The sequence below is a fragment of the Hemicordylus capensis genome, chromosome 1 (assembly GCF_027244095.1).
Source record: "Hemicordylus capensis ecotype Gifberg chromosome 1, rHemCap1.1.pri, whole genome shotgun sequence".
Lineage (NCBI taxonomy): Eukaryota > Metazoa > Chordata > Lepidosauria > Squamata > Cordylidae > Hemicordylus > Hemicordylus capensis.
In genome coordinates, this window is record NC_069657.1 from 450,730,480 (window position 1) to 450,757,692 (window position 27,213).

Below are 27,213 nucleotides of genomic sequence, written 5' to 3' on the forward strand. Positions count from 1 at the left end.
ATCCACACTTCTCCTACTGTGTTTGCAGTTATGTGAATGACCTCGTTATATGTCCTGAGGCAGCTAACTGGAAGTACCTCAGTGTTCCCACTGGGGGCAGTAGGAGGGTTCTAGCATCTAGCATGCCAACTTCACAACCAGCTTCAAAACTATAATGTTGCTATCAACTTATCAAGTGTGAACTGAGCTGGAGCCATGGGGAAGCTTCTCTTTGACACCTTAACTGTGAAACTGCCCTACATAAGATCCTTTGGGACATCTTGGCAGCTTGAAATCAAGATCCCCTCATCAGCAACATTTAGGGTTTTCTTCCCCCTAAAAGCCAGGGATGCTGACAGACACTTTTTGTTCTGTCTCTAAGGCAGGGGTGGTTTACCCCACTACCTCAAGTTCTACATTTCAGGGGTGAACTCTTGATGTTCCATTATGTAGTGAAGTATCATTAGTCTTCCCTTTCCCTGACCCTATTTGACATAGTGGTGTTTGCAGACTGTTTCCAATTCCTGCTCAGCCTTGAAGCTCACTGGACAGCCATGGGCCAAACACTATGAGCCTAGCCTCCCTCCCAGGGTTGCTATGAGGACAGGAGGGCAGGGGAGGAAGCAACATGACCACCACCTTGACCTCCTTGGAAGAGTGGCGAGACATAATGTTGTCAACAACAGCTCTCTAGAGAGGCACAGCTTTTGAGATTTCAGTAACTTTTATTGAATACATTTAGAAGTCCATTAAGCCAACACCACATGTTGAGTGAATAACCCTTAAGAAAGTTGCCAAAGTTGGCATAGTGTACATTTAAATACAAAAGCCAGATTCTGTTTCATCCACAGAAGTGTAAGAAGCAGCACTAGTGTGCAACATTTAGTTATTAGTACCACTTTGTTACAGACTCAGAATACTACTAAGGTCCTATCACTCCCCTCCATGCAGTCACCACTCAATCCTCTGGGAATGCATTTTATTCTCAATGGGTTCCATTTCCATACTTAGTACCCTGAAAGGGGGGGGCGGGATGAATTCTGCAGGCACCCAGTCTGCATTCAGGCTGATACGTGCAAGCCTCTCTTGAAAGTTGCCTGATCCAAACAAGCCTTCCACATCAAGAACCATATCTGCGGAGAAAGTGGTGGCAGGACATGAGAAATACTGAAATGCCACTTGGGAGAGGAATGGCCACACATGCCGCTTGGCACTCCAGTAGACCAAGGGATCCAAGTCCAACTTGGTAAGGTCAATCTGGTCCTGCAGGTAGGAGTCCAGTTCTCGCCTTGACACTTCCATCGCTTGGCAATACATGGACTGGGCTTCCGTTTCAATGGAAGTCGAAGCTGCATGGTCACGGAAGGACCTCAAGTATTCCTTCTCAGTCAGCAGTATCACCCTCTCCTTCAACTGCTCCCTGCCCAGCTCCACATCTCCCTTTGGATATATAAATGTGCAATCCCTGAAGTGTGGGTGCAGGAAGGCTGCATTCTGGTAGATAATGTCAGCTCTTATTGTTTCTAGGTCCTTACTACTTTCCAGAGATTGCAGCAGCTCAGAGGCGAAGGGGACAAGTGCAGAAGCAGAAGCATCCCTTTCTTGCTGCAGCTGTTGGAGATACCCTTTTATCCTGCTGTTTGGCACATGAAAAACATGAAGGATTTGGCCCAGGGTAGCATTTCGCTTCCTAATCGTACTGATGGCATCTTCAAATGGCTTCAGCAGGTGGGCTAGATGGTACAGCAGCCTCCAGTCCTCAGGTGCAAGGTTGAGGCCAATGTACTCCATGTATTCATGAAAGGCACGTTCTTGAGCTAGAAGAAGTTCCACCACATGAAGGATGGCTTGCCATGATGTTGGCATCTCTTCTGGCAGCTGTTCATGAGGGAGCCCATATTTTGACTGCAGTTCATGCAGGCTGACTCTATCCTCCCCAGAGAAATGGGACTGCCTGCAGATGTCCTCTAGGCTTTGCAACCACTCAGTGGGAGATCTTTCCATCACCTCTTGCAGCAGCCGGCTCAAGCATTTTGCAGGGCAGAGAAGAGGCCCCAGACAAGAACCCTCTACCTCTTTTGCCAATATCCAGCTGGATGAGGTCACATACCCCATTTCCAGCTGCAAGGGAAGGAGCCACCTGGCCCTCACCTCTTCTAGTTTGAGGGCTATTGTTCCAGGCATGTTGTTCTCCCGCACCTCGAACATGGCCGCCACTGCCAGGCGCCTGCAGAGAACACCATCGATGTCTGTAACCCAGTGTGCCAGAAGAGACAAGTAGCCCGTTGGGTCAGTGGCCAAGCCACCCATGGTGAAGTGGACTACTGAGCAGAGAGACCTCTTCAGGTCTTGCTCAATTGCTCCACTGATGCTTTTTTCCAAGGCTGGCACAGCTTGCTTTTCAAAGAAACTCTGTCCGGGCACCTTCCACTTTGGGGCCACGGTACGCATCAACTTCTGGAATCCATGAGTATCGACCAGGGAGTATGGGAGCATCTCCTCTACTAGCATCCAAGCACATTCAGTGTCGTACAGTACTGCAGTTGGGTGTGTAGGACCCCAGTGCTTCAGTGCCCCATCTGACTCCTCACTGGCTTGCAACTCTGCAGCTGCCAGTGCAGTTTCTTGTGGGGGTGCAGCTTTCTGGGACAGAAGATGTGGGTGGTAAAACAGCAGGTGCTCACGTAGGGGGGCTTCACACAAATTCTTGGAGACGTCTTCTTCCACGAGCTGAATTTTGAGGTGGCACGTCTTGCACACAGCCACATTTTCTTCTGTTCTGTGCAGAGCAAAGTGTTGCCAGTTTTCTGAACTGGGTTTCCTTTGCCTTGGTGGTAAACTGGGCAAGGTTCTCACCTGCTCAGCTGCAGAAGCTTGTGTGCCCGGGAGCAAGATTTGGCCACTCTGGGGCCCAGGGACAGCAACATTTATTAGGCAAAGTGATGATTCATAGTGCACGCTTGGGATTTTTGTGCTTACAGGCACAATGGCTGTGATGGGGGCAGGGAGTGATGAAGGTCTGGCTGGCAGGGCTAACCCACGACTTGTATCCTGCTTACCCACCCTCCTGGATACAGCTCCCTCCTGAGAGCTAAGAGGCTGCACATCCAAGAACTTGTTAGCTTGTGATGACAAGTAGGGTAAATTGACATATTCCACGGTCTCCTTGCTCTCCAGCTGCACTTCTGAATCGGGAGGATCAGTTTGGCGTTCACTCTCGTATGCCCCAAGATCTTGGAGGGGTGCAACTTGAGGCCTTGGGGATGTAGGACCTCCAACTCCTGGAAAGGGCGACTCTTCTTGCTTGCCATTGGAGTGTCTCATGGTGGAAAACTGCAAAGTGATAGGAACCAGGTTAACACACTTACAGGTTGACCTCGTTATGCATCATCCTGATGCACAGTTACACATACCTATGGTCAGGCAATGGAGAATCCAACCTTGGTATATGGGGTATAAAAATGGTTAACATCAATGTATCCAGAGTTCCTAGGTAGTCATGAGATTACCTCCATGGTCACTTTCAGCTAACTTTTTGTGACTCTTCCAAATATATTTCTCTGGTTTTTTTTCAGGAAATTGCTGAAGTTGACGGTTGTGCACCGTGCATTGCTGGGCAGCTGGAATCTGTTGAGCATGGTATGGCACTTTATTACTTCTGCCTTTTAAGCCTCCAGAAACTTAACCCCCTCCCAAATTCCCATAGCCTCAATGTCTCGTTAGCCATGGTTCTGCAATCCATTGTTGTAGTTGAGAATGGAAACCCGCCGCACACCACAACCGATGAGGTCCGCCTATAGTAATAAAATCACCATTCTGTATACACACATCCCAAGAACTCATGTACTGCAATAGCCACAAGTTCTCCCTGTAAATCAGCAAACCTCCAATTATGTCAGCCATGTATAAGGCTGGCCAGCCAGTACATTCAATGGAAAAAACCAGGAGGAGACCACCTGTAACTGGGTTCACCCACAAGCAATTGATCTACAAAACAAACCCCAAGGCAATACATTTAAGTTATATTGTCAAATAGAATAAGCTTAGTGAAATACACAAACAGTCCAACAACAAATTTGTAAACAATTGTAAACACAATATTCAGAGCACAAGTTTTAAGGACTAATCCATATCAAAGATATAGAAGACATCTGCCAATGTCTATCCCACCTGTCTATATTCAGTGTCAAAGTCCATGAATGATCCAGTTATATTGTCTTGTTCAATATACAGAGATCCGATAAAAGGCTGTGTTCATAAGCTGCCAATAAATTGCCAAACGTTTTTCAGCTTGAGTCAGGCATTCATCAGTGGTGCTGTTCCAAAGTAGAGGCTGCAAACCTACCTGGTTTTTGTTGGAAGTGAAGAACTATATGCTGTCTCTTGTCTCAATGACATAGGAGGACAGACTAGTGAGTCAGAGGGCTAGAGGGTCAAGACACTGGTCATCCCTTCTCTACTGCTCTGACACTATCCTTTTGATATGCAGATTGTAATCTCAGGGACTTCCTGCCTGCCACTTCCTCTTCCTTTTACCTTGCAATATGCAAGCTCCTCTGCCCTCTGCACCATGTGTGCAGAGATGCAGAATCCATCTGCATCCAGCTAGATAGTTTAGAGATTCTGTCTCTTCACTCTCCTGTCTAGAATGGAGTTCTCTAATAAATACTCATATTAATTTGAAACTATGAACTGACTCCAAGTTATTTTACTCTCAGCATACAAGCATGCCTAACCAAATTCCGCTGTGTTGTGCCTCTATGCACTCTGCTATAATGAAAAAGGGTTTCTCTTACCAGAGAGAATTCCCAACAGTTTGGTATTTTCACCAGGGCTAATTCCTATCATAGGACAGACATTCTCATTCTATCAACTCTAAGGAGTAGCCCTCCAAGTATAACTTGGACTTTTCCCATTGAATATAGATTTTTCCTATGTCTTTGATATGCATTAGTTTTTGAATTTTGTACTCTGGATACTTTGTGACTTACTAGGTTTATTCTATTTGGCAATACAATTTTAGTCTATTGCCCTGGGTTTTCATAGACCGGTCAGCCTTAGACAATGCCATCAGGGCAGCCAGGGACCCAGACCTTTGGACGGTTCCAAAACTTTTGAAGCAACTTCTAGAAAAGCTTCCTCTGGTGTCTCCCTGAAGAGGCTGCCTTTGGAAGGTGTGTGTGTTTTCTTCTGCCCCTTTTGATCATTGTGATCTAAGCAACCATTTTAGTAATGAGGAAGAGCTGCATGCAGCTTCAAGCTTTAGAAGAACAGTGCATAGCCCATTATGAAGAATAGCCCCTCAACCAGCCATCTCCAATATGGGGTGCAGCTAATTTTGAAAATGTTTTATACAGCCTTTCCAATTTCTAGGAAAGCACAAGGCTGCTTATTAGGTAGATAGATTGCATGCTCACATTAACACAGCCCACAATGGAGTACAGAGCTTTGCCACGGGAAAACTAAATGCTTGCCAACCACACTAATACACATTCATTTTCTGATGCCCTTCAGTAAACCTCTGCCAAGAGATGGAGGCAACTGCTTAGCCAGATGTTGCAGGATGCCCCGTGGTGGTACAGATCTCATTGGCATCTCAGTGCCAGGCACTACCAATCCACAGCCAGAGACACCTTGTTCTGCATCCCTGTAGCAACTCACCAGAAGAGGGAGACCACTGCCAGCTGTCCTTAGGGAATTAATTACACTGGCTGTAATCAAGTACTGGAGCTTGTAAGATGGACAAGCCTCAGATATTGGCCTGTCTCCCAAGCAGGTTCTCTGGAGACCCACCTGCTCTGCATCTATATTGAACAGCCTAAGCCGATGCATGTTTCTTTCATTCCTATAATTCAAGGAGGCTTCTGAAAAAGTGGATAAGTTGGCAGTGCTAGGCACATATGGGCTCTAAGTAATTCTTCCAGCAAGATCTCTTTATTCACACAAAGTTAAAGCAACAAATCAGTTTCAATGTGAAGTCATCATCAGTTGCTTACCAAACCAGTCACCACAACGGTGTTTAAATTCCTTCCTCAAGGTAAGCAGTAGGTGGGGAAGAAAAGGGAGCAATATACCAGCTGCAACCAATTATCACTAACCAATTAAGGCAGGGAAGACGAGGATCATACAAGCTGCATGAAGGAATTAACCCTTCAATGACTAATAAATCCCATATCTCCCTCAGTGTTTTGTTTTTTTTTTAACCCATCTCAAAATGCACCTTTTTAAGGAGACTTTTTAATGCTCCATTATTGCTGTGCTATATCTGGTAGGTTCTTTAGCTTTTTATAATTTTCAGTTTTAATTTGAACCCAATTATTGTGGTTATAATCTGACTTTTAAAAAAAATACTTTTATTACTATTATTGTATCTGTGTCTATCTTATTGTTGCAAGCCACTCCAAGCAGTCATGCACTGGAGGAGCAGGGTCTCAATATTTTAAATAAATAACTATCTGAATCCATCTCCTCCTTAACATTGATGTCTGGTTTTCTCTATATACATGGCCTCCTTAGTTTCACACTTCTGCAAATGTCTTTCCACTTCAATACAATTATCTTGGTTCCCGCCACTCGTCCAGCATGCCCCCCCTTCAAGGGTGTAGACCAGTGATTCTCTAACTTGGGTCCTCAGGTGCTTTGGACTTCAACTCCCATAATCCCCAACCAAAGGCCACTGAGGCTGGGGATTATGGGAGTTGAAGTCCAATAATACCTGAAGACCCAAGTTTGAGAATCACTGGTGTAGACCATGGCTTAGAGTGGCTCCCATTATATCATACAAGGCTCACTATATCTCTTAACGGTCTCCTTGTTTTGCCTATACAGAGAGAGGACAATTCCAGACACTCTTATAAATCACCCCCTTTACACAGCACCAGCCCTCTCTTTCACAGAAAGCACAATCTTTAAACTCACAATTCTTATAATATAATCAAGAATTAACCAACTGTTGTTTTCTTGCTACTGTTGCACTGCACACTACATGAGTTTTAACTCCATGTCTCTCCAGCAGCATTGAGTCTGCCAGATTAGTAATCAATTTCAAGGGCATTGGTGAATGAATGTGTATGTGTGTGCTTGGAAGTCATTGAGTTTTCCTATGACAAAGCACTTAGATCATACATATTTGATTTTTGAGAGGAGTGGTTCTGTTGGGTCTGTACTTTATTTGGGGCTGTCCTAGTGTGTGTGACATTCATTGTGCAAGTGATATGTTTACTTTCAATAAGCCAGCATCACACCAGTACACAAGGGGAAGCTACAACCCTGGAGTTTTCTTCTTCCATCAGGTAAAACCATTGCCTTCCACCACCTCAATTGTTTAAAAACAAACCCTAAAGAGCTACTTACATATTTGCTTCATCCAAGACCAAATCCCATGAGAAACAGCCTTGCAACAAATGAATCTCAAAGGTAAGTGGAAGAAGCTCTTCTTATACTGAACCCAAGATTGGCAGACCTGCAGGATTCCACCAATCCCCTGACAGCAGAGAAAATGGCAGATTAACCAAGTCTCATTGAACTGATTGGGAAAGGCATTCAACACCTGGGGCTTTGGGCATTGCTCTCTACTCAGTGTTTCAGTCTGGGTGGAACTGAAGTGAGAGGGTAAGAAAGGAGACAGGAGGAGCAGCTCAGAGACACAGAAGAATTGGTTCAGGAAAATAACAACCGAGTGGACTAGGACCGGGGAGACCCGAGTTCAAATCCCCATTCAACCATAATACTAGCTGGGTGACTCTGGGCCAGTCACTTCTCTATCAGCCTAGCCTACTTCACAGGGTTGTTGTGAAAGAAAAACTTAAGTATGTAGTACATCGCTCTGGGCTCCTTGCAGGATGAGCAGGATATAAATGTAATAATAATAATAACTATTAATAATAATAATAATTTCATAGACTTATTCAATAATAAGTCAAGGGTGATTTTTAAAAATTGGGTTTATAAAATTCCAGTCTGTCTTCCAATTGGTAATAAACATATAGAGCTTGCCTCTACTGAATCAGCATGTGATTCTATTAAAGCAAAAGCACATGGTCCAATTAACTGGGTTAACCATTTTTACAAAGATAATTATGGGTGTGGTGGCCCCAACAGAGCTCCAACAAGTGAGGAAATTCAATAGCCCACAATGATATTCACTCCAAGTGGACATGAGACCTCATGTCCAGCCTGAGATATTGTACTCAAAATCATAACCATAGGAACACAATTTGGCTAGGTCCTCCTTGGTCCTCCATGTGCCAATCCACTAGCTGCATAGGATGGTGGCACAGCAACAGCTGGGAATTAATAGCAGAATTTGGAAGCCGGTGCCTCTGAGCATATGGTGCTGTTACCTCTTCAGGCAAAATCTACCATCAGGCAACAACTACAATCCAACCTTTCCATTTTTATTGGGGCCCAGTGGCATAACAAGCTCTGAAGGGTCCTGTGTGTAAGAATTGAATATGGGCCCCATCCAATTATTTCCCCATAGGGATTAATGGGAAACTAAAAAAGAGTAATCATTCCCAAGAGGCTGGGTAGAGAACTCTGAAATTTCACATGAAGATAGATAGCATTAAGTGTGCAGACTTTCAGGGATATTGGTTCACTTCTCAATTTCTACTTACCTTTTGAAAAAGTCTATAACACTATTTTAAAATGTCATGGCTGCTGCTTTGTTTCGTGGCGGAAAATTACAACACATTCTGGAATTGAATCCCCCACTTTGTCTATCATTCAAGCCTCATTTGGATGAAACTGTCCTTTGCCTTTGTTTAAAAGTAGTAGTTCCCCAAGAATGGCTGAACAGAAAGTTATCAAAATTACTTATACAGTGTAACATAAAAGGTGTGGATATCTGAGATCAATGCACATGTTGATTTCTTAGGATTTTTTTAAAATTAAATGTTTGTTTTTAAATTCATTAAAATCCATGGGTGGACTGCTCTCCATGGAAAACACTCTCATTTAATTTGATCATCATGTATGTATGTATGTATGTATATAACACGTTTTCATACCGCCCAAAACTAATGTCTCTGGACTGTTTACACCAAAATAAAAACAGACATCCAGTCCTTCCTAAGGACCTGGGATGTCAGAATTTTGTTATCAATATTGTTCTTGTTATTATAGATATTGTCACAGAATATAGGCTGTTCCCAGTAAAGTTGCTTTTTGTAATATAAGCTGTTCCCAGTAAAGTTGCTTTTTGTAATATAAGCTGTTCCCAGTAAAGTTGCTTTTTGTAATTGGCTGATGGTGATTTCTGTGGTCCCTAATAATAATAATAACAACAACAATAATAATAGTTGTTGTTGTTGTTGTTTACACAGTCAGAGAGGTGTTATTGACTGGTTTATTTTATTGAGACATCGAGTCCTTCCCAAGGACCTGGGATGGCTGAATTTTATTATCCATATTGTTGCTGTTATTATTATAGATATTGTCACAGAATATAGGCTGTTCCCAGTAAAGTTGTTTTTTTCTAATTGCCTGAGGGTGATTTCTGTGGCCCCCAGGGTGTTGAGGTGCTCTTCAGGGTGTTTTGAAAGTGCACCTAGGGTGCCAGTTACTACTGGGTTAATTTTGGTCTTCTTCTGCCACCCAGTGCCTCACTGGGGGATTATTATTATTATTATTATTATTAATTACTAATCATCATCATCATAATTCAATTTCTATACCATCCTTCCAAAAATGGCCAGGGTGGTTTACACAGAGAAATAATAAATAAATAACTTGGATCCCTGTCCACAAAGGGCTCACAATCTAAAAAGCAACATCAGATAGACACCAGCAACAATCCCTGGAGGTACTGTGCTGGGGGTGAATAGGACCAGTTACTCTCCCCCTGCTAAATAAAAAGAATCACCACGTTAAAAGGTGACTCATAGCCATCCTGCCTATTCAGGCTGCAGTCGGACTATTTGTCCGCCATCTGAAGATCACTGGCTTGTAGCTGATTCATCCTCTGCCATGTGTGCACTGCAGAAGGAGAGGGATATGGGAGAAGACCCTCCTCCTCTGCTCCTGGTTGGCTGGCTGTGTGCTGAACCTCAGCATATACCACTCCCTTAAGCCTGACAGGCTTCAGAAAATTAGCACTAAGTATTCCCATTGAAATTAATGGGACAAGTAAAACTTGTGCTGTTAATTTCAGCAAGACTCATCATCAATAACTTGGTCTGAATATATGACAGCGACTGTAGTAGCCTGTCTCATAAAGGTCACGTTTATATTTGCGTGTACACACACGCGCGCACACACACACACACACACACACAATCTCTATGGGGTACTTGAGCTGAAGGTTTGTGGCGGAAGGGGTACCCTTGTTAAGGCATCAGCCTTGGGTTCCACTTTCCGAGCTTTGTGGAACTACCTGAGCCAAAAGAAGACACCCTTAACCCTGTGTAGTGTTTAGAAGCCATTGGAGTTGTGGATTGGTAGTGTATGGGAATAATCCAAGCCAGGTTTTGCAGAGAATCCAGAGAAGACCACCTAGGCCTCTGTAGTCTGGCTTGTGTGAATCCAAATAAAAAGTGCTTTCTTCAAACTCTTCTTTCTGTATTGTCTTTGGACACCAAGAAAAGCTTTCTCTCTCACACTCTGGTCTTCAACCGGCAGGTGTTTAAAACACACACACACACACACACACACACACACACACACACTCAGGATATGTTGGCCTGTTGGCCTAGCAAATTTCAGCTTTCTGAGCTAGTTTAAAAATAGCTTAATTGTTTGGGCATGCCCTATTTTGAGGCAGAATTGGACAAATAGCACCTTTTCAAAAAAATAATTCCTGATTACTCAGGTATGTTGACATATAGGGCTACTTACATACAAAGTTTTAGCTGATCTCATGAGAATTAATAATTCATCAATCATCATCATCTTCATCATCATCTATGTTTCATATATATTAGTCATATTTATTTTCAAGGCTGATCTTTCTCATCACCTCAGACATCATCTTTAATTCCACACACACACACAAAATGAAGAGTGTCATTTTAATATATGATTCTCAATAATAGAGAGTCATATATTAGACTTCCTATTAGAATACGAGAGAGTCTAATAAGTACTCTGTTATAATTGTTGATTGATTGATTCAGTGCTGTCATGTCGGTGTTGACCCTTAGCTACCACAAAGATAGATTCTCTCCAGGATGATCTGTCTTCAGCTTGGCCTTGAAGATCTCTCAATGGTGCATTCATTGCTGTCGTCATCAAGTCCATCTGCCTTGCTGCTGGTCGTCCTCTTCTTCTCTTTCCTTCAGCTTTCCCCAGCATTATGAATAATAGAGCCACAATAATCGAAGGAAAAGTACCACCAGGTTCAGGAGGATGGCTAAGTAAAATCAAGAAAGCTATGAAGGGGCAGAAGATTTCCTTCAGAAAACAGAAATCCTGCCCAAATTTATTTTATTTATCATATTTTATACCACTTGTTATGTGCATCTCTAGGCAGTGTACAAGATTTAAAATATTAAAAACTCAACACCAATTAAAATACACAAGGCACAATAAAAACAATTGTATAAAAAGTTATTAAAACAAATTATTAAAATTAATTCTAATTAAAAGCTTGTGAGAACATAAGTCTTGAGGGTCTTTCTGAAAACAAACAGAGAAATGGATGCTCTTATTTATTTATTTATTTATTTATTTTATTGAATTTCCCTTATTTCAGCAGGGAGCATATTCCAAAGCCCTGGGGCAACCACAGAGAAAGCCTGGTCCTGAGCCATCACCAGACGAGCTGGTGGCAACCATAACTGGACCTCTCCAGAAGATCGTAACAGGCAGCAGGGTGCATGACAAAGGATGCGTTCTCTTAAATAGCCTGGACCCAAGCCGTTAATGGAGAGAACAGAAAGGAACATAAACTCTGGCAAAAGAAATGCAAGGAGACAATAAGAGATGGGGAAAGAATGTTTGGGGAAGCATATAGCTAGAAGTGTCAAGGGGAATAACAAAAACCTCTTTAAATGTATCAGAAGCAGAGAACCTGCCAGGGAGGCGGTTGGACCTTAAGATGATGAGGGTGTGAATGGGATCATTAAGGAGGATAAGGAGAGTGTAGAAAAACTGAATGGGTTCTTTGCATCTGTCTTCACAGCAGAAGATACTGCCCATATCCTGCTCTGGAACTGAGCTTCTCAGGCTTGCAGGCTGAAGAACTGAGCTAATTTGAGATGACAAGAGAGGATGTTCTAAAGTGTCTTGAAAAATTAAAAATAAACAAATCACCATGACCAGCTGGCATCCACCCAAGAGTTCTGAAGGAACTCACATGTGAAATTGCTGATCACCTAGCAAAAATACGTACAGTAACGTGTCCCTACAATCAGCTTCTGCCCCAGAGGAATGGAAAGTAGCCAATATAACTCCAATTTCCAAAAAGGAATCCTTTTGAAGCTAAGTCGCTGGCACAACTCCTCTATGGCACTCAGTAGGGCCCCTTTTCCAACTTCAACCCTCTGCAGCTTGTCCAGTCCAAATTCCTAAGAGCAGTATTCCTAATACCCTGTTGTGTCTCTGAGGCTGGTCTATGACTAGAGGACAGAGAATGGCCTACCCCACACAATTACTGGCTAAGGCGATCCTTCTTCCCAATGGGCTTAGATCCCCTAATGTTGCAGGATAGCTACCAATCCACATGGAAATGGACTTTGTTGGTGGAAATATCAGAGCCAGCATGGTGTAGTGGTTAGAGTGCTGGACTAGGACCGGAGAGACCCAAGTTCAAATCCCCATTCAGCCACGATACTTGCTGGGTGACTGTGGCCCAGTCACTTCTCTCTCAGCCTAACCTACTTCACAGCCGGACGGCCAAGGAGGGTCGGTCCAGGGTTGAACCGAACTGGGGGTTCAGTTCATCAACTGTTGAACCAAGCTGGTTTGACATTGAACCGGTTTGCACACCCCTAACTTGGACTTCCAAAAAGCTTTTGAAAAATGTTCCCCAAAAAGGGCTCTTGACAGGGAAGGCTCATCTCTTAGGGGAAAGTGGGTGCTGTCCCCCCAAAAAGGTCAGCCCCAGCCAATTTAACTTAGGTTGTGGTTGCTGTCCTCCTACCCTTCTCTGCAGCTTGCCTAGCCAAGCTCCAATGTTTACATAGAATGGGCGATGGTTCTGGGCTTTATTGAACAAACTGAGGGCCTGTCAATCTGGATTTACATATTAATAAGGCAGCAGCCAATGGGAAGGCTTGCCTTTGTTTTCAAAAGGTGGGCGGATCTGGCAACAACCTGCCAGCCTATCAGAATAATTCGTTTTGATTCACCACTCTGGCAGCCAATCAGAATGCCAGAGTGGGCGTCAGGGTGGGTTTTCTTGCTTAAGGCAATGCAAAGAGGGGCGATTGCCATTTTGATCAAGCTGTGTGTGTGGTTTTTTTACAATTCTATTTTAAAAGAAAAGCAAAAACTCATCCTTAAAAGAAGAACTTTATTTGAAAGAGACTTTATAACACACATTTGAACGGTGGTGGCAAGTTTGTTGTACACGTCCCCCCTCCCCACTACAGCCTTGGTTGTGGCAGTCAGATTGCCCTTCTTTAATGCCCCCACTTGAATCCCTATTCAGGTTGCCTGTGTGGGGCAGTCGGGCTTGTCATAAAGGCCTGGGTGGTGGGCCAGTAATTGAGGGCAGAGTGGCCCAGGCATGGCCGGCATGCCGTGATAATGGCACAAGCTTCCTTTCCTAGTCCTTGTCTTGTGGACCACCCAGAGACTTGCATTTTGGGCAGTATATAAATGTGTTTTTAAAAGTTTAAAAAAATAGCCGAACCTGAATTCTCCCCCTCATCGGCCTGCTCCCTCGGCCATCCCCCTCACTGGCCTGCTCCCAAACCAGCCTGCCCTTCTCCCCTCACTGACGAATTCCTCCCCCCCCCCCCCCGCACTGCCGGCTGGCTCCCTTGGTAACAGGAGTGCCACTCGGGCCCACTGGCTGACGAGGGAACAGGCCACATCTCTGGGCCTTCTCCCCCACCCCCCACTGAATTCTCACCCTCACTGGCCCGCTCCCTCAGTACAGGCGGCATTCTGAAGGCCTGACCAAGGAACCAGGGTGTGTGTCTGAGACCGCACACATGGGCCGGCCTTTCCCTCCCCCGCAATTCCCCCCTCCCAGGCTGACCGAGGGAGCAGGCCATGTCTCCTGGCCCTCCTCCCAGCCCTCCCACCTCAGAACAGTGAGCACAGTGGGGGTCGCCGCCAGGGAAAGCAGCCCACACCTCATTCAAGCAATCCGGCTGGCTGGACAGCGGCAGGTGAAGGAGCAAAGTCAGTGGGGCTGCTACTGCTCTGCAAACTGCCTTCTTTCACCTTCCTTTCCAAAGGTTGCACAAAGAGGGAGGAGATGGGGTGGCTCTTGCTCCTGTGCAGTTTTCTTCTGCTGCTGCTGCTGCTGCCACCTGAGCTGCTCTCCTCCCCTCCATTTCCCCCACCACTTGCCTCTCCACCCCTCTAGTTCTCTTGCCTTAGCTCCTGGCGCTTTTCCCTCCTTTGCCTTGATTTCCCCCCTTCTCGTATTTTCCTCCTGTTTCCCTCTCATTTCCCTTCAGTTGCTTTTCTTGGTTTTCCTCTTCTGCTCTCCCTTTCTCTCACATTCACTTCCTTCCCAGTTCTTGGGTTTTCCTCAGCTTTCTCCACTTTGCACCTCATTCTCTATTCCTATGCACCATTTCTCTCTCACTCCCCTTCCATTTATCCCCCTCAGATTCCCTCCTTCTTCTGCAGTGTACCCTCCTTTCTCCCACTCCCTTCTTTATTTTCTTCTCTTCTCCTCTCCTTTTCTTCTTTCAGCTATTCATTCCTCACAGCCTTCACCTCGTTTCCCTTTTCCTCCCCAATTTATCCATTCCTATCCACCAGTTATTTATTTTTCTTGGAAGTGAAGGACTATGCACTGTCTCTTGTCTCAGTGACAGTGGAGGACAGACTAGTGAGTCAGAGGCCTAGAGGATCAAGACATTGGTCATCCCTTCTCTACTGCTCTGACACTATCCCTTTGATATGTATATTGCTGATCTTAGGGACTTACTTACTTCCAGCCACTTCCTTCCTCTTCCTTGCCTTCTACCTTGCAACATGCAAGCTCCTCTCCCCTGCACCATGTGTGCAGAAATACAGAATCAATTTGCATCCAGATAGATAGATAGATTGATTAGAGATTTTGTCCCCTCACTTTCCTACCTAGAATGGAGTTCTCTAATAAATACCATTTATATTGATTTTAAACCATGAACTGGTCCAAGTTACTTTACTCTCAGCATACATGCATGCATAACTATATTCCACTGTGTTGTGCCTCTGTGCACTCTGCTATAATGAAAAAAGGGTTTCTATTACCAAAGAGAATTCCCAACAATTTTCACCCCCTTTTCTCCCCTCGCTCATTTCTCTTCACCCCATTCCCCTCTCCCAGTCCTTTTCAACTCCTCTATCCCTCTCTGCCCCTAGCCATTTCTCATAATTTCCTCTTTCCCCTTTCTCCACAGTGTGTTTTTTTTTTTTTTAATCCAGCTGCTCAGGCTTAATATGAGTGGGGGAAGGGGGACTTGGATGGACAAGGTTTGGGGAGAGAGGGTGAGAGAGAAGGGAGCATGGATGGGCATCTAATTAGACTGGACTAGTTAGATGAGAAACTGGAAGAAGCCATAAAGTTCCTTTAGGGCATATGCATGGACTAAACTGCTTTTCAGATAATTGCAAAAGTGGCTTCCCAGGTGGGTGCGGTGCAGAGAAGCAACAGATTCTGTCTGAAGAAAACTAATTTTAAAAATCTGTTTGCTATGCAGGCAGCTAACCAGGTGGTTCTCTAGCCAGTATCGGTAATATTAATATTCCCACTGGGTGTTGTGGTTCATTAGGCAAGGATTGAAGAAGTGATCTCTATTTACTAAAATAATAATAAAAACCTTTGATGCTTGTAAGGACAGACACCCAAGCTAAGTGGTGGACACCCAAGGTGGGCAGAGGGTGGCACCCAGCTGTTCAGGAGCAGGGAAAGGGTGTCCCCATCCATCTTTATTTATCCTCCCAACACCCTGTGTGGAAGGGTATGTCCAGAGATAAGTGACTTTCCTAGAATCACCCAGTGAGTTTCTTGGCTGAAAGGGGATTTGAACTTGGATTCCCCCAGTTTAGTCTAGCACACTAAGCACTGCACCACTCTGACTCACAGTTCTTTCTTGTTTTTTCTCAAATAAATACTACTACTACAGCAGAAAGATCTGCCCTAGTGACTTCAGAATGCATTTACCAGAAGTGGCCTTTTGTAGCTGGTCTGTGCTTTACTTGGAGATTTGAATAAGTGTGAGTGTGTAGAGTGATCAGTCTCCCCTCCCCCTAGAATTAACAGGGAGTCTACCCTTGTCTTGACTGACATGCTGCTGAACTCCAGGGCAGCCAATCAATACACCAGGTGGGTGAGACTTCTCTGGTGCAAACACGTCCTCAAACCATCAGCAGCTATCAGTTTTCTCACCATGTGTAGGCTTACACATGGAAGATTTTTGTACTTGTCCAAGAGCCAAATTAAGAGAGTTTTCCCTAGGGTTCCACCTCAAGCCCAGGGAGGTTCAAGCTCTGTCAATAAGAGGGGTGGTTGTGGCAGCACTTTGAACCTACCAATAATACAGACGAGTTTTTGGAAAAGCCTAGCCAGGGTACTAGTGTCTTCATATGACAAGAACAATCCAACATCAAGGCCAAGAGGTTGTTATCTAGAGTTTCCCTTCCAAAATAAAGACACGCCACATACAATGAACCATCATGCTCAAGTACTTCAGTATTCACTGGCTATTTTAACAGTCACCTAGACTCTAGACCCAAGTACCTCGATAAGGGCTGCACTGAGCATCAGCTATGGAGAAGCTTCTCTTTGGAATCATCTTGTTTAGATTATTTCCTAAGCATCTAGGGAACAAAGCTGAAACCAAGTTTTGTTCCTCAGTTTTTCTATTAGAAAAGTTTAATTTTTTTCCTCCCAACACCCAAAGAAGGTGGTCGCCACTTCATCTGATAGGGGTGATTTCTCCCACCAACTCAAGACGTGTGTGGAGGGAGAGTGGGTCTTCTGGTAACAATCAAGTTTTGTTCCTCAGTTTTAACAATCATGAATTGTCCCCTTTGATAAGCAGAGTCTACCCTGGTTTGTATTTGGATGGGAGACTATGTTAACTGAGCAAAGAGGCACCTTTTATAAAGTGGTGATTCTCTTTATTTAGCAGGCAGATAGCAACTGGCCCTATCCAGCCCCAGCACAGCATCCCTCCAGTGGCTGTTGTCAGTGTCTACCTTTATGTTCCTTTTTTTATTGTGAGCCCTTTGAGGACAGGGTGCCATCTTTTTTATTTCTATCTATGTGTACCACTTTGGGAACTTGGGTTGAGGAGTGGTATATAGGTATTTGTAGTAGTAGCAGTAGTATGTCTGAGAGCAGTCTAGGAGATTCACCTTATGGGATGGGGCCAATCTGGGAGGAGCATCTGCATACAGAAGGTCTAAGTTCCAAGAGAGACTCCTGTAGGCAACCTTGAAAAAGCCACTGCTAGTCTGTAGAAAATACTGAGCTAGATGAATAAAATGGTCTGACTTGATATATGTCAGCTTCCTATGTAAATTTCAGGAGTGATCTCTTGATTTTCCAGTACTTGTGGAAGTATAGTCTTCCCTTTCCTGACCCTATTTGACTTAGTGGTTGCAGACTGTTTCCAATCCCTGCTCAACCCTGAAGCTCACTAGACAACCATGGGCCAAACACTATGAGCCTAGCCTCCCTCCCAGGGTTGTTATGAGGACAGGAGGGCAGAGGAGGAAGCAACAGGAACACCACTTTGACCTCCTTGGAAGAGCAGTGAGACATAATGTTGTCAACAACAGTTCTCTAGAGAGGCACAGCTATTGAGATTTCAGTAACTTTTATTGAATATATTCAGAAGTCCATTAAGCCAACACCAAATGTCAAGTCAATAACCTTAAGAAGTCTGCCAAAGTCAGACTGGTGTACAATTAAATACAAAAGCCAGATTCTGTTTCATCCATAGACAAGTAAGAAGCAGCACTAGTGTGCAACATTTAGTTATTAGTGCCATGAATACTACTAACGTCCTATCACTCCCCTCCATGCAATCACTCAGTTCTCTGGTTCCAGTCCATACTCAGTACCCTGAAGGTGGGGGGGAGACCCTGAATTTTGCAGGCACCCAGTCTGCATTCAGGCTGATAAGTGCAAGCCTCTCTTGAAAGTTGCCTGATTCAATCAAGCCTTCCACATCAAGAACCATATCTGCAGAGAATGTGGTGGCAGGACATGAGAAATACTGAAATGCCACTTGGGAGAGGAATGGCCATGCATGCTGCTTGGCATTCCAGTAGACCAAGGGATCCAAGTCCAACTTGGTAAGGTCAATCTGGTCCTGCAGGTAGGAGTCCAGTTCTCGCCTTGACACTTCCATCGCTTGGCAATACATGGACTGGGCTTCCGTTTCAATGGAAGACGAAGCTGCATGGTCACGGAAGGACCTCAAGTATTCCTTCTCAGTCAGCAGTATCACCCTCGCCTTCAACTGCTCCCTGCCCAGCTCCACATCTCCCTTTGGATATATAAATGAGCAATCCCTGAAGTGTGGGTGCAGGAAGGCTGCATTCTGGTAGATAATGTCAGCTCTTATTGTTTCTAGGTCCTTACTACTTTCCAGAGATTGCAGCAGCTCAGAGGCGAAGGGGACAAGTGCAGAAGCAGAAGCATCCCTTTCTTGCTGCAGCTGTTGGAGATACCCTTTTATCCTGCTGTTTGGCACATGCAACACATGAAGGATTTGGCCCAGGGTAGCATTTCTCTTCCTAATCGTACTGATGGCATCTTCAAATGGTTTCAGCAGGTGGACTAGATGGTACAGCAGCCTCCAGTCCTCAGGTGCAAGGTTGTGGCCAATGTCCTCCATATATTCACGAAAGGCACATTCCTGAGCTAGAAGAAGTTGCACCACATGAAGGATGTCTTGCCATGATGTTGGCATCTCTTCTGGCAGCTGTTCATGAGGGAGCCCATATTTTGACTGCATTTCATGCAGGCTGACTCGATCCTCCCGAGAGAGATGGGATTGCCTGCAGATGTCCTCTAGGCCTTGCAACCACTCAGTGGGAGATCCTTCCATCACGTCTTGCAGCAGCCGGCTCAAGCATTTTGCAGGGCAGAGAAGAGGCCACAGACAAGAACCCTCTACCTCTTTTGCCAATAACCAGCTGGTGGTGGTCACATACCCCATTTCCAGCCGCAAGGGACGGAGCCACCTGGCCCTCACCTCTTCTAGTCTGAGGGCTATTGTTTCAGGCATGTTGTTCTCCCGCAACTCGAACATGGCCACCACTGCCAGGCGCCTGCAGAGAACACCATCAATGTCTGTAACCCAGTGTGCCAGAAGAGACAAGTAGCATGTTGGGGCAGTGGCCAAGGCACCCATGGTGAAGTGGACTACTGAGCAGAGAGACCTCTTCAGGTCTTGCTCAATTGCTCCATTGATGCTTTTTTCCAAGGCTGGCACAGCTTGCTTTTCAAAGAAACTCTGTCCGGGCACCTTCCACTTTGGGGCCACGGTACGCATCAACTTCCGGAATCCATGAGTATCGACCAGGGAGTGTGGGAGCATCTCCTCTACTAGCATCCAGGCACATTCAGTGTTGTACAGTACTGCAGTTGGGTGTGTAGGACCCCAGTGCTTCAGTGCCCCATCTGACTCCTCACTGGCTTGCAACTCTGCAGCTGCCAGTGCAGTTTCTTGTGGGGGTGCAGCTTTCTGGGACAGAAGATGTGGGTGGTAAAACAGCAGGTGCTCACGTAGGGGGGCTTTGCACAAATTCTTGGAGACGTCTTCTTCCACGAGCTGAATTTTGAGGTGGCACATCTTGCACACAGCCACATTTTCTTCTGTTCTGTGCAGAGCAAAGTGTTGCCAGTTTTCTGAACTGGGTTTCGTTTGCCTTGGTGGTAAACTGGGCAAGGTTCTCACCTGCTCAGCTGCAGAAGCTTGTGTGCCTGGGAGCAAGGCTTGGCCACTCTGGGGCCCAGTGTTTATTAGGGAAAGCGATGATGCATAGTGCACGCTTGAGACTTCAGTGCCGACAGGCACCATGGCTGCGATGGGGGCAGGGAGTGATGCAGGTCTGGCTGGCAGGGCTAACCCACAACTTGTATCCTGCTTACCCACCCTCCTGGATACAGCTCCCTCCTGAGAGCTAAGAGGCTGCACATCCAAGAACTTGTTAGCTTGTGATGACAAGTAGGGTAAATTGACATATTCCATGGTCTCCTTGCTCTCCAGCTGCACTTCTGAATCGGGAGGAGCGGTTTGGCATTCACTCTCGTATGCCCCAAGAGCTTGGAGGGGTGCAACTTGAGGCCTTGGGGATGTAGGACCTCCAACTCCTGGAAAGGGCGACTCTTCTTGCTTGCCACTGTTGCGTCTCATGGTGGAAAACTGCAAAGTGATAGGAACCAGGTTAACACACTTACAGGTTGACCTTGTTATGCATCATCCTGATGCACAGTTACACATACCTATGGTGAGTCAATGGAGAATCCAACCTTGGTATGTGGGGTATAAAAATGGTTATAATCAATGTATCCACAGTTCCTAGGTAGTCATGAAATTATCTCCAAGGTCACTTTCAGCTAACTTTTTGTGACTCTTCCAAATATATTTCTCTTCCTACCCCCCCAGTAAATTGCTGAAGTTGACGGTTGGGCAGCTGGAATCTGTTGAGCATGGTATGGCATTTTATTATTTCTGCCTTTTAAGCACCTTTTTAGCCTCCAGAAACTTAACCCCCTCCCAAATTCCCATAGCCTCAATGTCTCGTTAGCCATGGTTCTGCAATCCATTGTTGCAGTTGAGAATGGAAACCCGCCCCCCACCACAACCGATGAGGTCCACCTATAGTTATAAAATCACCATTCTGTATACACACATCCCAAGAACTCATGTACTGCAATAGCCACAAGTTCTCCCTGTAAATCAGCAAACCTCCAATTATGTCAGCCATGTATAAGGCTGGCCAACCGGTACATTCAATGGAAAAAACTGGGAGGAGACCACCTGTAACTGGATTCACCCACAAGCAATTGATCTACAAAACAAACCCCAAGGCAATACATTTAAGTTATATTGTCAAATAGAATAAGCTTAGTGAAATACACAAACAGTCCAACAATAAATTTGTAAACAATCATAAACACAATATTCAGAGCACAAGTTTTAAGGACTAATCCATATCAAAGCTATAGAAGACATCTGCCAATGTCTATCCCACCTGTCTATATTCAGTGTCAAAGTCCATGAATGATCCAGTTATATTGTCTTGTTCAATATACAGAGATCCGATAAAAGGCTGTGTTCATAAGCTGCCAATAAATTGCCAAACGTTTTTCAGCTTGAGTCAGGCATTCATCAGTGGTGCTGTTCCAAAGCAGAGGCTGCAAACCTACCTGGTTTGTGTTGGAAGTGAAGGACTATCTCTTGTCTCAATGACATAGGAGGACAGACTAGTGAGTCAGAGGGCTAGAGGGTCAAGACATTGGTCATCCCTTCTCTGCTTCTCTGACACTATCCCTTTGATATGTAGATTGCTAATCTCAGGGACTTCCTTCCTGCCACTTCCTCTTCCTTTTACCTTGCAATATGCAAGCTCCTCTCCCCTCCCCTGCACCATGTGTGCAGAGATGCAGAATCCATCTGCATCCAGCTAGATAGATAGATTAGAGATTCTGTCTCTTCATTTTCCTGTCTAGAATCGAGTTCTCTAATAAATACTCCTTATATTAACTTGAAACTATGAACTGGCTCCAAGTTATTTTACTCTCAGCATACACGCATGCCTAACCAAATTCCACTGTGTTGTGCCTCTATGCACTCTGCTATAATGAAAAAGGGTTTCTCTTACCAGAGAGAATTCCCAACAGTTTGGTATTTTCACTAGGGCTAATTCCTATCATAGGACAGACATTCTCATTATATCAACTCTAAGGAGTAGCCCTCCAAGTATAACTTGGACTTTTCCCATTGAATATAGATTTTTCCTATGTCTTTGATATGCATTAGTTTTTGAATTTTGTACTCTGGATACTTTGTGATTTACTAGGTTTATTCTATTTGGCAATACAATTTTAGTCTATTGCCCTGGGTTTTCATAGACCGGTCAGCCTTAGACAATGCCATCAGGGCAGCTAGGGACCCAGACCTTTTGACGGTTCCAAAACTTTTGAAGCTACTTCTAGAAAAGCTTCCTCTGGTGTCTCCCTGAAGAGGCTGCCTTTGGAAGGTGTGTGTGTTTTCTTCTGCCCCTTTTGATCATTGTGTTCTAAGCAACCATTTTAGTAATGAGGAAGAGCTGTAAATAGCTTCAAGCTTTAGAAGAACAGTGCATAGCCCATTATGAAGAGTAGCCCCTCAACCAGCCATCTCCAATATGGGGTGCAGCTAATTTTGAAAATGTTTTATACAGCCTTTCCGATTTCTAGGAAAGCACAAGGCTGCTTATTAGGTAGATAGATTGCATGCTCACATTAACACAGCCCACAATGGAGTACAGAGCTTTGCCACGGGAAAACTAAATGCTTGCCAACCACACTAATACACATTCATTTTCTGATGCCCTTCAGTAAACCTCTGCCAAGAGATGGAGGCAACTGCTTAGCCAGATGTTGCAGGATGCCCCGTGGTGGTACAGATCTCATTGGCATCTCAGTGCCAGGCACTACCAATCCACAGCCAGAGACACCTTGTTCTGCATCCCTGTGGCAACTCACCAGAAGAGGGAGACCACTGCCAGCTGTCTTTAGGGAATTAATTACACTGGCTGTAATCAAGTACTGGAGCTTGTAAGATGGACAAGCCTCAGATATTGGCCTGTCTCCCATGCAGGTTCTCTGGAGACCCACCTGCTCTGCATCTATATTGAACAGCCTAAGCCGATGCATGTTTCATTCCTATGATTCAAGGAGGCTTCTGAAAAAGTGGATAAGTTGGCAGTGCTAGGCACATATGGGCTCTAAGTAATTCTTCCAGCAAGATCTCTTTATTCACACAAAGTTAAAGCAACAAAACCAGTTTCAATGTGAAGTCATCATCAGTTGCTTACCAAACCAGTCACCACAACGGTGTTTAAATTCCTTCCTCAAGGTAAGCAGTAGGTGGGGAAGAAAAGGGAGCAATATACCAGCTGCAACCAATTATCACTAACCAATTAAGGCAGGGAAGACGAGGATCATACAAGATGCATGAAGGAATTAACCCTTCAATGACTAATAAATCCCATATCTCCCTCAGTGTTGTTTTTTTTTTAAACCCATCTCAAAATGCACCTTTTTAAGGAGACTTTTTAATGCTCCATTATTGCTGTGCTATATCAGGTAGGTTCTTTAGCTTTTTATAATTTTCAGTTTTAATTTGAACCTAATTATTGTGGTTATAATCTGACTTTTTAAAAAATAGTTACTTTTATTACTATTATTGTATCTGTGTCTATCTTATCATTGCAAGACGCTCCAAGCAGTAGTGCACTGGAGGAGCAGGGTCTCAATATTTTAAATAAATATCTGAAGCCATCTCCTCCTCAACATTGATGTCTGGTTTTCTCTATATACATGGCCTCCTTAGTTTCACACTTTTGCAAATATCTTTCCACTTCAATACAGTTGTCTTGGTTCCCACCACTCATCCATCATGCCCCTCCTTCAAGGGTGTAGGCCAATGATTCTCTATCTTGGGTCCTCATGTGTTATTGGACTTCAACTCCCATAATCCCCAACCAAAGGCCACTGAGGCTGGGGATTATGGGCATTGAAGTCCAATAACACCTGAGGACCCAAGTTTGAGAATCACTGGAGTAGACCATGGCTTAGAGTGGCTCCCATTATATCATACAAGGCTCACTGTATCTCTTAACGGTCTCCTTGTTTTGCCTATACAGAGAGAGGACAATTCCAGACACTCTTATAAAGCACCCCCTTTACACAGCACCAGCCCTCTCTTTCACAGACAGCACAATCTTTAAACTCACAATTCTTATAATATAATCAAGAATTAACCAACTGTTGTTTTCTTGCTACTGCTGCACTGCACACTACATGAGTTTTAACTCCATGTCTCTCCAGCAGCATTGAGTCTGCCAGATTAGTAATCAATTTCAAGGGCATTGGTGAATGAATGTGTATGTGTGTGCTTGGAAGTCACTGAGTTTTCCTATGACAAAGCTCTTGGATCATACATATTTGATTTTTGAGAGGAGTGGTTCTGTTGGGTCTGTACTTTATTTGGGGCTGTGCTAGTGTGTGTGACATTCATTGTGCAAGTGATATGTTTACTTCCAAAAAGCCAGCATCACACCAGTACACAAGGGAAAGCTACAACCCTGGAGTTTTCTTCTTCCACCAGGTAAAACCATTGCCTCCCACCACCTCAATTGTTTAAAAACAAACCCTAAAGAGCTACTTACATATTTGCTTCATCCAAGACCAAATCCCATAAGAAACAGCCTTGCAACAAATGGCTCTCAAAGATAAGTGGTAGAAGCTCTTCTTATACTGAACCCAAGATTGGCAGACCTGCAGGGTTCCACCAATCCCCTGACAGCAGAGAAAATGGCAGATTAACCAAGTCTCATTGAACTGATTGGGAAAGGCATTCAACACCTGGGGCTTTGGGCATTGCTCTCTACTCAGTGTTTCAGTCTGGGTGGAACTGAAGTGAGAGGGTAAGGAAGGAGACAGGAGGAGCAGCTCAGAGACACAGAAGAATTGGCGCAGGAAAATAACAACTGAGTGAGAGAGTAGGGTAGATATAGGGTAGAGGAGATTTCATAGACTTGTTCAATAATAAATCAAGGGTGATTTTTTAAAATTCCAGTCTGTCTTCCAATTGGTAATAAACATATAGAGCTTGCCTCTACTGAATCAGCATGTAATTCTATTAAAGCAAAAGCACATGGTTCAATTAAGTGGGGGAACCATTTTTACAGAGATAATTATGGGTGTGGTGGCCCCAACAGAGCTCCAACAAGTGAGGAAATTCAATAGCTCATGATATTCACTCCAAGGGGACATGAGACCTCATGTCCAGCCTGAGATATTGTACTCAAAATCATAACCATAGGAACACAATTTGGCTAGGTCCTCCTCGGTCCTCCATGCGCCAATCCACTAGCTGCATAGGATGGTGGCACAGCAACAGCTGGGAATTAATAGCAGAATTTGGAAGCCGGTGCCTCTGAGCATATGGTGCTGTTACCTCTTCAGGCAAAATCTACCATCAGGCAACAACTACAATCCAACCTTTCCATTTTTATTGGGGCCCAGTGGCATAACAAGCTCTGAAGGGTCCTGTGTGTAAGAATTGAATATGGGCCCCATCCAATTATTTCCCCATAGGGATTAATGGGAAACTAAAAAAGAGTAATCATTCCCAAGAGGCTGGGTAGAGAACTCTGAAATTTCACATGAAGATAGATAGCATTAAGTGTGCAGACTTTCAGGGATATTGGTTCACTTCTCAATTTCTACTTACCTTTTGAAAAAGTCTATAACACTATTTTAAAATGCCATGGCTGCTGCTTTGTTTCGTGGCGGAAAAGAATCCCCCACTTTGTCTCTCATTCAAGCCTCATTTGGATGAAACTGTCCTTTTCCTTCATTTAAAAGTAGTAGTTCCCCAAGAATGGCTGAGCAGAAAGTTATCAAAATTACTTATACAGTGTAACACATGATGGTATCATGAAAGGTGTGGGTGTCTGAGATCAATGCACATGTTGATTTCTTATGATTTTTTAAAAATTAAATGTTTGTTTTTAAATTCATTAAAATCAATGGGTGGACTGCTCTCCATGGAAAACACTCTCATTTAATTTGATCATCATGTATGTATGTATGTATGTATGTATGTATATAACATGTTTTCATACCGCCCAAAAGTAATGTTTCTGGGCAGTTTACACCAAAATCAAAACAGACATCCAGTCCTTCCTAAGGACCTGGGATGTCAGAATTTTGTTATCAATATTATTCTTGTTATTATAGATATCGTCCCAGAATATAGGCTGTTCCCAGTAAAGTTGCTTTTTGTAATTGGCTGAGGGTGATTTCTGTGGCCCCAAATAATAATAATAATAATAATAATAATAATAATAATAATAGTAGTAGTAGTAGTAGTTGTTGTTGTTGTTGTTTACACAGTCAGACAGGTGTTATTGACGGGTTTATTTTATCCAGACATCCCAGGACCTGGGATGGCTGAATTTTATTATCCATATTGTTGCTATTATTATTATAGATATTGTTGCAGAATATAGGCTGTTCCCGGTAAAGTTGCTTTTTGTAATTGGCTGAGGGTGATTTCTGTGGCCCCCAGGGTGTTGAGGTGCTCTTCAAGGTGTTTTGAAAGTGCACCTAGGGTGACAGTTACTATTGGGTTAATTTTGGTCTTCTTCTGCCACCCAGTGCCTCACTGGGGCATTATTTAATAATAATAATAATAATAATAATAATAATAATAATAATAATAATAATAATACGATTTCTATACCACCATTCCAAAAATGGCTCAGGGTGGTTTACACAGAGAAATAATAAATAAATAAGAGGGATCCCTGTCCCCAAAGGGCTCACAATCTAAAAAGCAACATCAGATAGACACCAGCAACAATCACTGGATCTACTGTGCTGGGGGTGAATAGGGCCAGTTACTCTCCCCCGGCTAAATAAAGAGAATCACCACATTAAAAGGTGACTCTTTGCCAAGTTAGCCGGGGACTAATATATGAACATCATGTGAAATTTCAGAGCTTTCTGCTCAGCCATTCAGGCGTTATTAATATTTTGTTGATTCTCATTAATCCCTATGGGGAAATAATTGCTTAAGTCAGACATTTGGGCATGGCTCCACCTAGTGGTGGCCCACCTTCATTGCCTCATTTGCTCAATTGTATATCCACCACTGCTCGGGCCTCAAAGACCAAGGAAAAGTGTGGTTCGTGGAGGGCAAGTTGTACGCACACACAATTTGTGACATTGCACAAATAATTATGGACCATGTGGCATGTCTTCTAAGGCAGGGGTTCCCAACAGGGGGTACTATGACCCCTAGGGGTACTTATTCATTCATTCATTCATTCATTCATAACATTTGTACACCGCCCCATACATTCATCTCTGGGCAGTTAACAACAGCA

General features: G+C 44.1%; 2 protein-coding genes across 2 annotated transcripts; both read right to left on the bottom strand.

Moving 5' to 3' along the window:
* Window positions 1-684: 684 nt before the first annotated feature.
* On the bottom strand, window positions 685-7,486 carry LOC128324139 (zinc finger BED domain-containing protein 4-like). The gene is made up of 2 exons (XM_053248342.1): window positions 7,333-7,486; window positions 685-3,312 (listed from the first exon to the last, which is right to left on the bottom strand). The coding sequence occupies exon 2, from the start codon at window positions 3,301-3,303 to the stop codon at window positions 931-933; it is 2,373 nt and encodes a 790-aa protein (XP_053104317.1). The 5' UTR covers window positions 3,304-3,312; window positions 7,333-7,486; the 3' UTR covers window positions 685-930.
* Window positions 7,487-17,895: 10,409 nt separating this feature from the next.
* LOC128324149 (zinc finger BED domain-containing protein 4-like) lies at window positions 17,896-24,616 on the bottom strand. The gene is made up of 2 exons (XM_053248364.1): window positions 24,487-24,616; window positions 17,896-20,471 (listed from the first exon to the last, which is right to left on the bottom strand). The coding sequence occupies exon 2, from the start codon at window positions 20,460-20,462 to the stop codon at window positions 18,153-18,155; it is 2,310 nt and encodes a 769-aa protein (XP_053104339.1). The 5' UTR covers window positions 20,463-20,471; window positions 24,487-24,616; the 3' UTR covers window positions 17,896-18,152.
* Window positions 24,617-27,213: the final 2,597 nt, after the last annotated feature.

Coding starts and splice junctions, on each gene's coding strand:
- LOC128324149 (XM_053248364.1), bottom strand. CDS start 20,462: ATGAGACGCAACAGTGGCAAGCAAGAAGAGTCGCCCTTTCCAGGAGTT.
- LOC128324139 (XM_053248342.1), bottom strand. CDS start 3,303: ATGAGACACTCCAATGGCAAGCAAGAAGAGTCGCCCTTTCCAGGAGTT.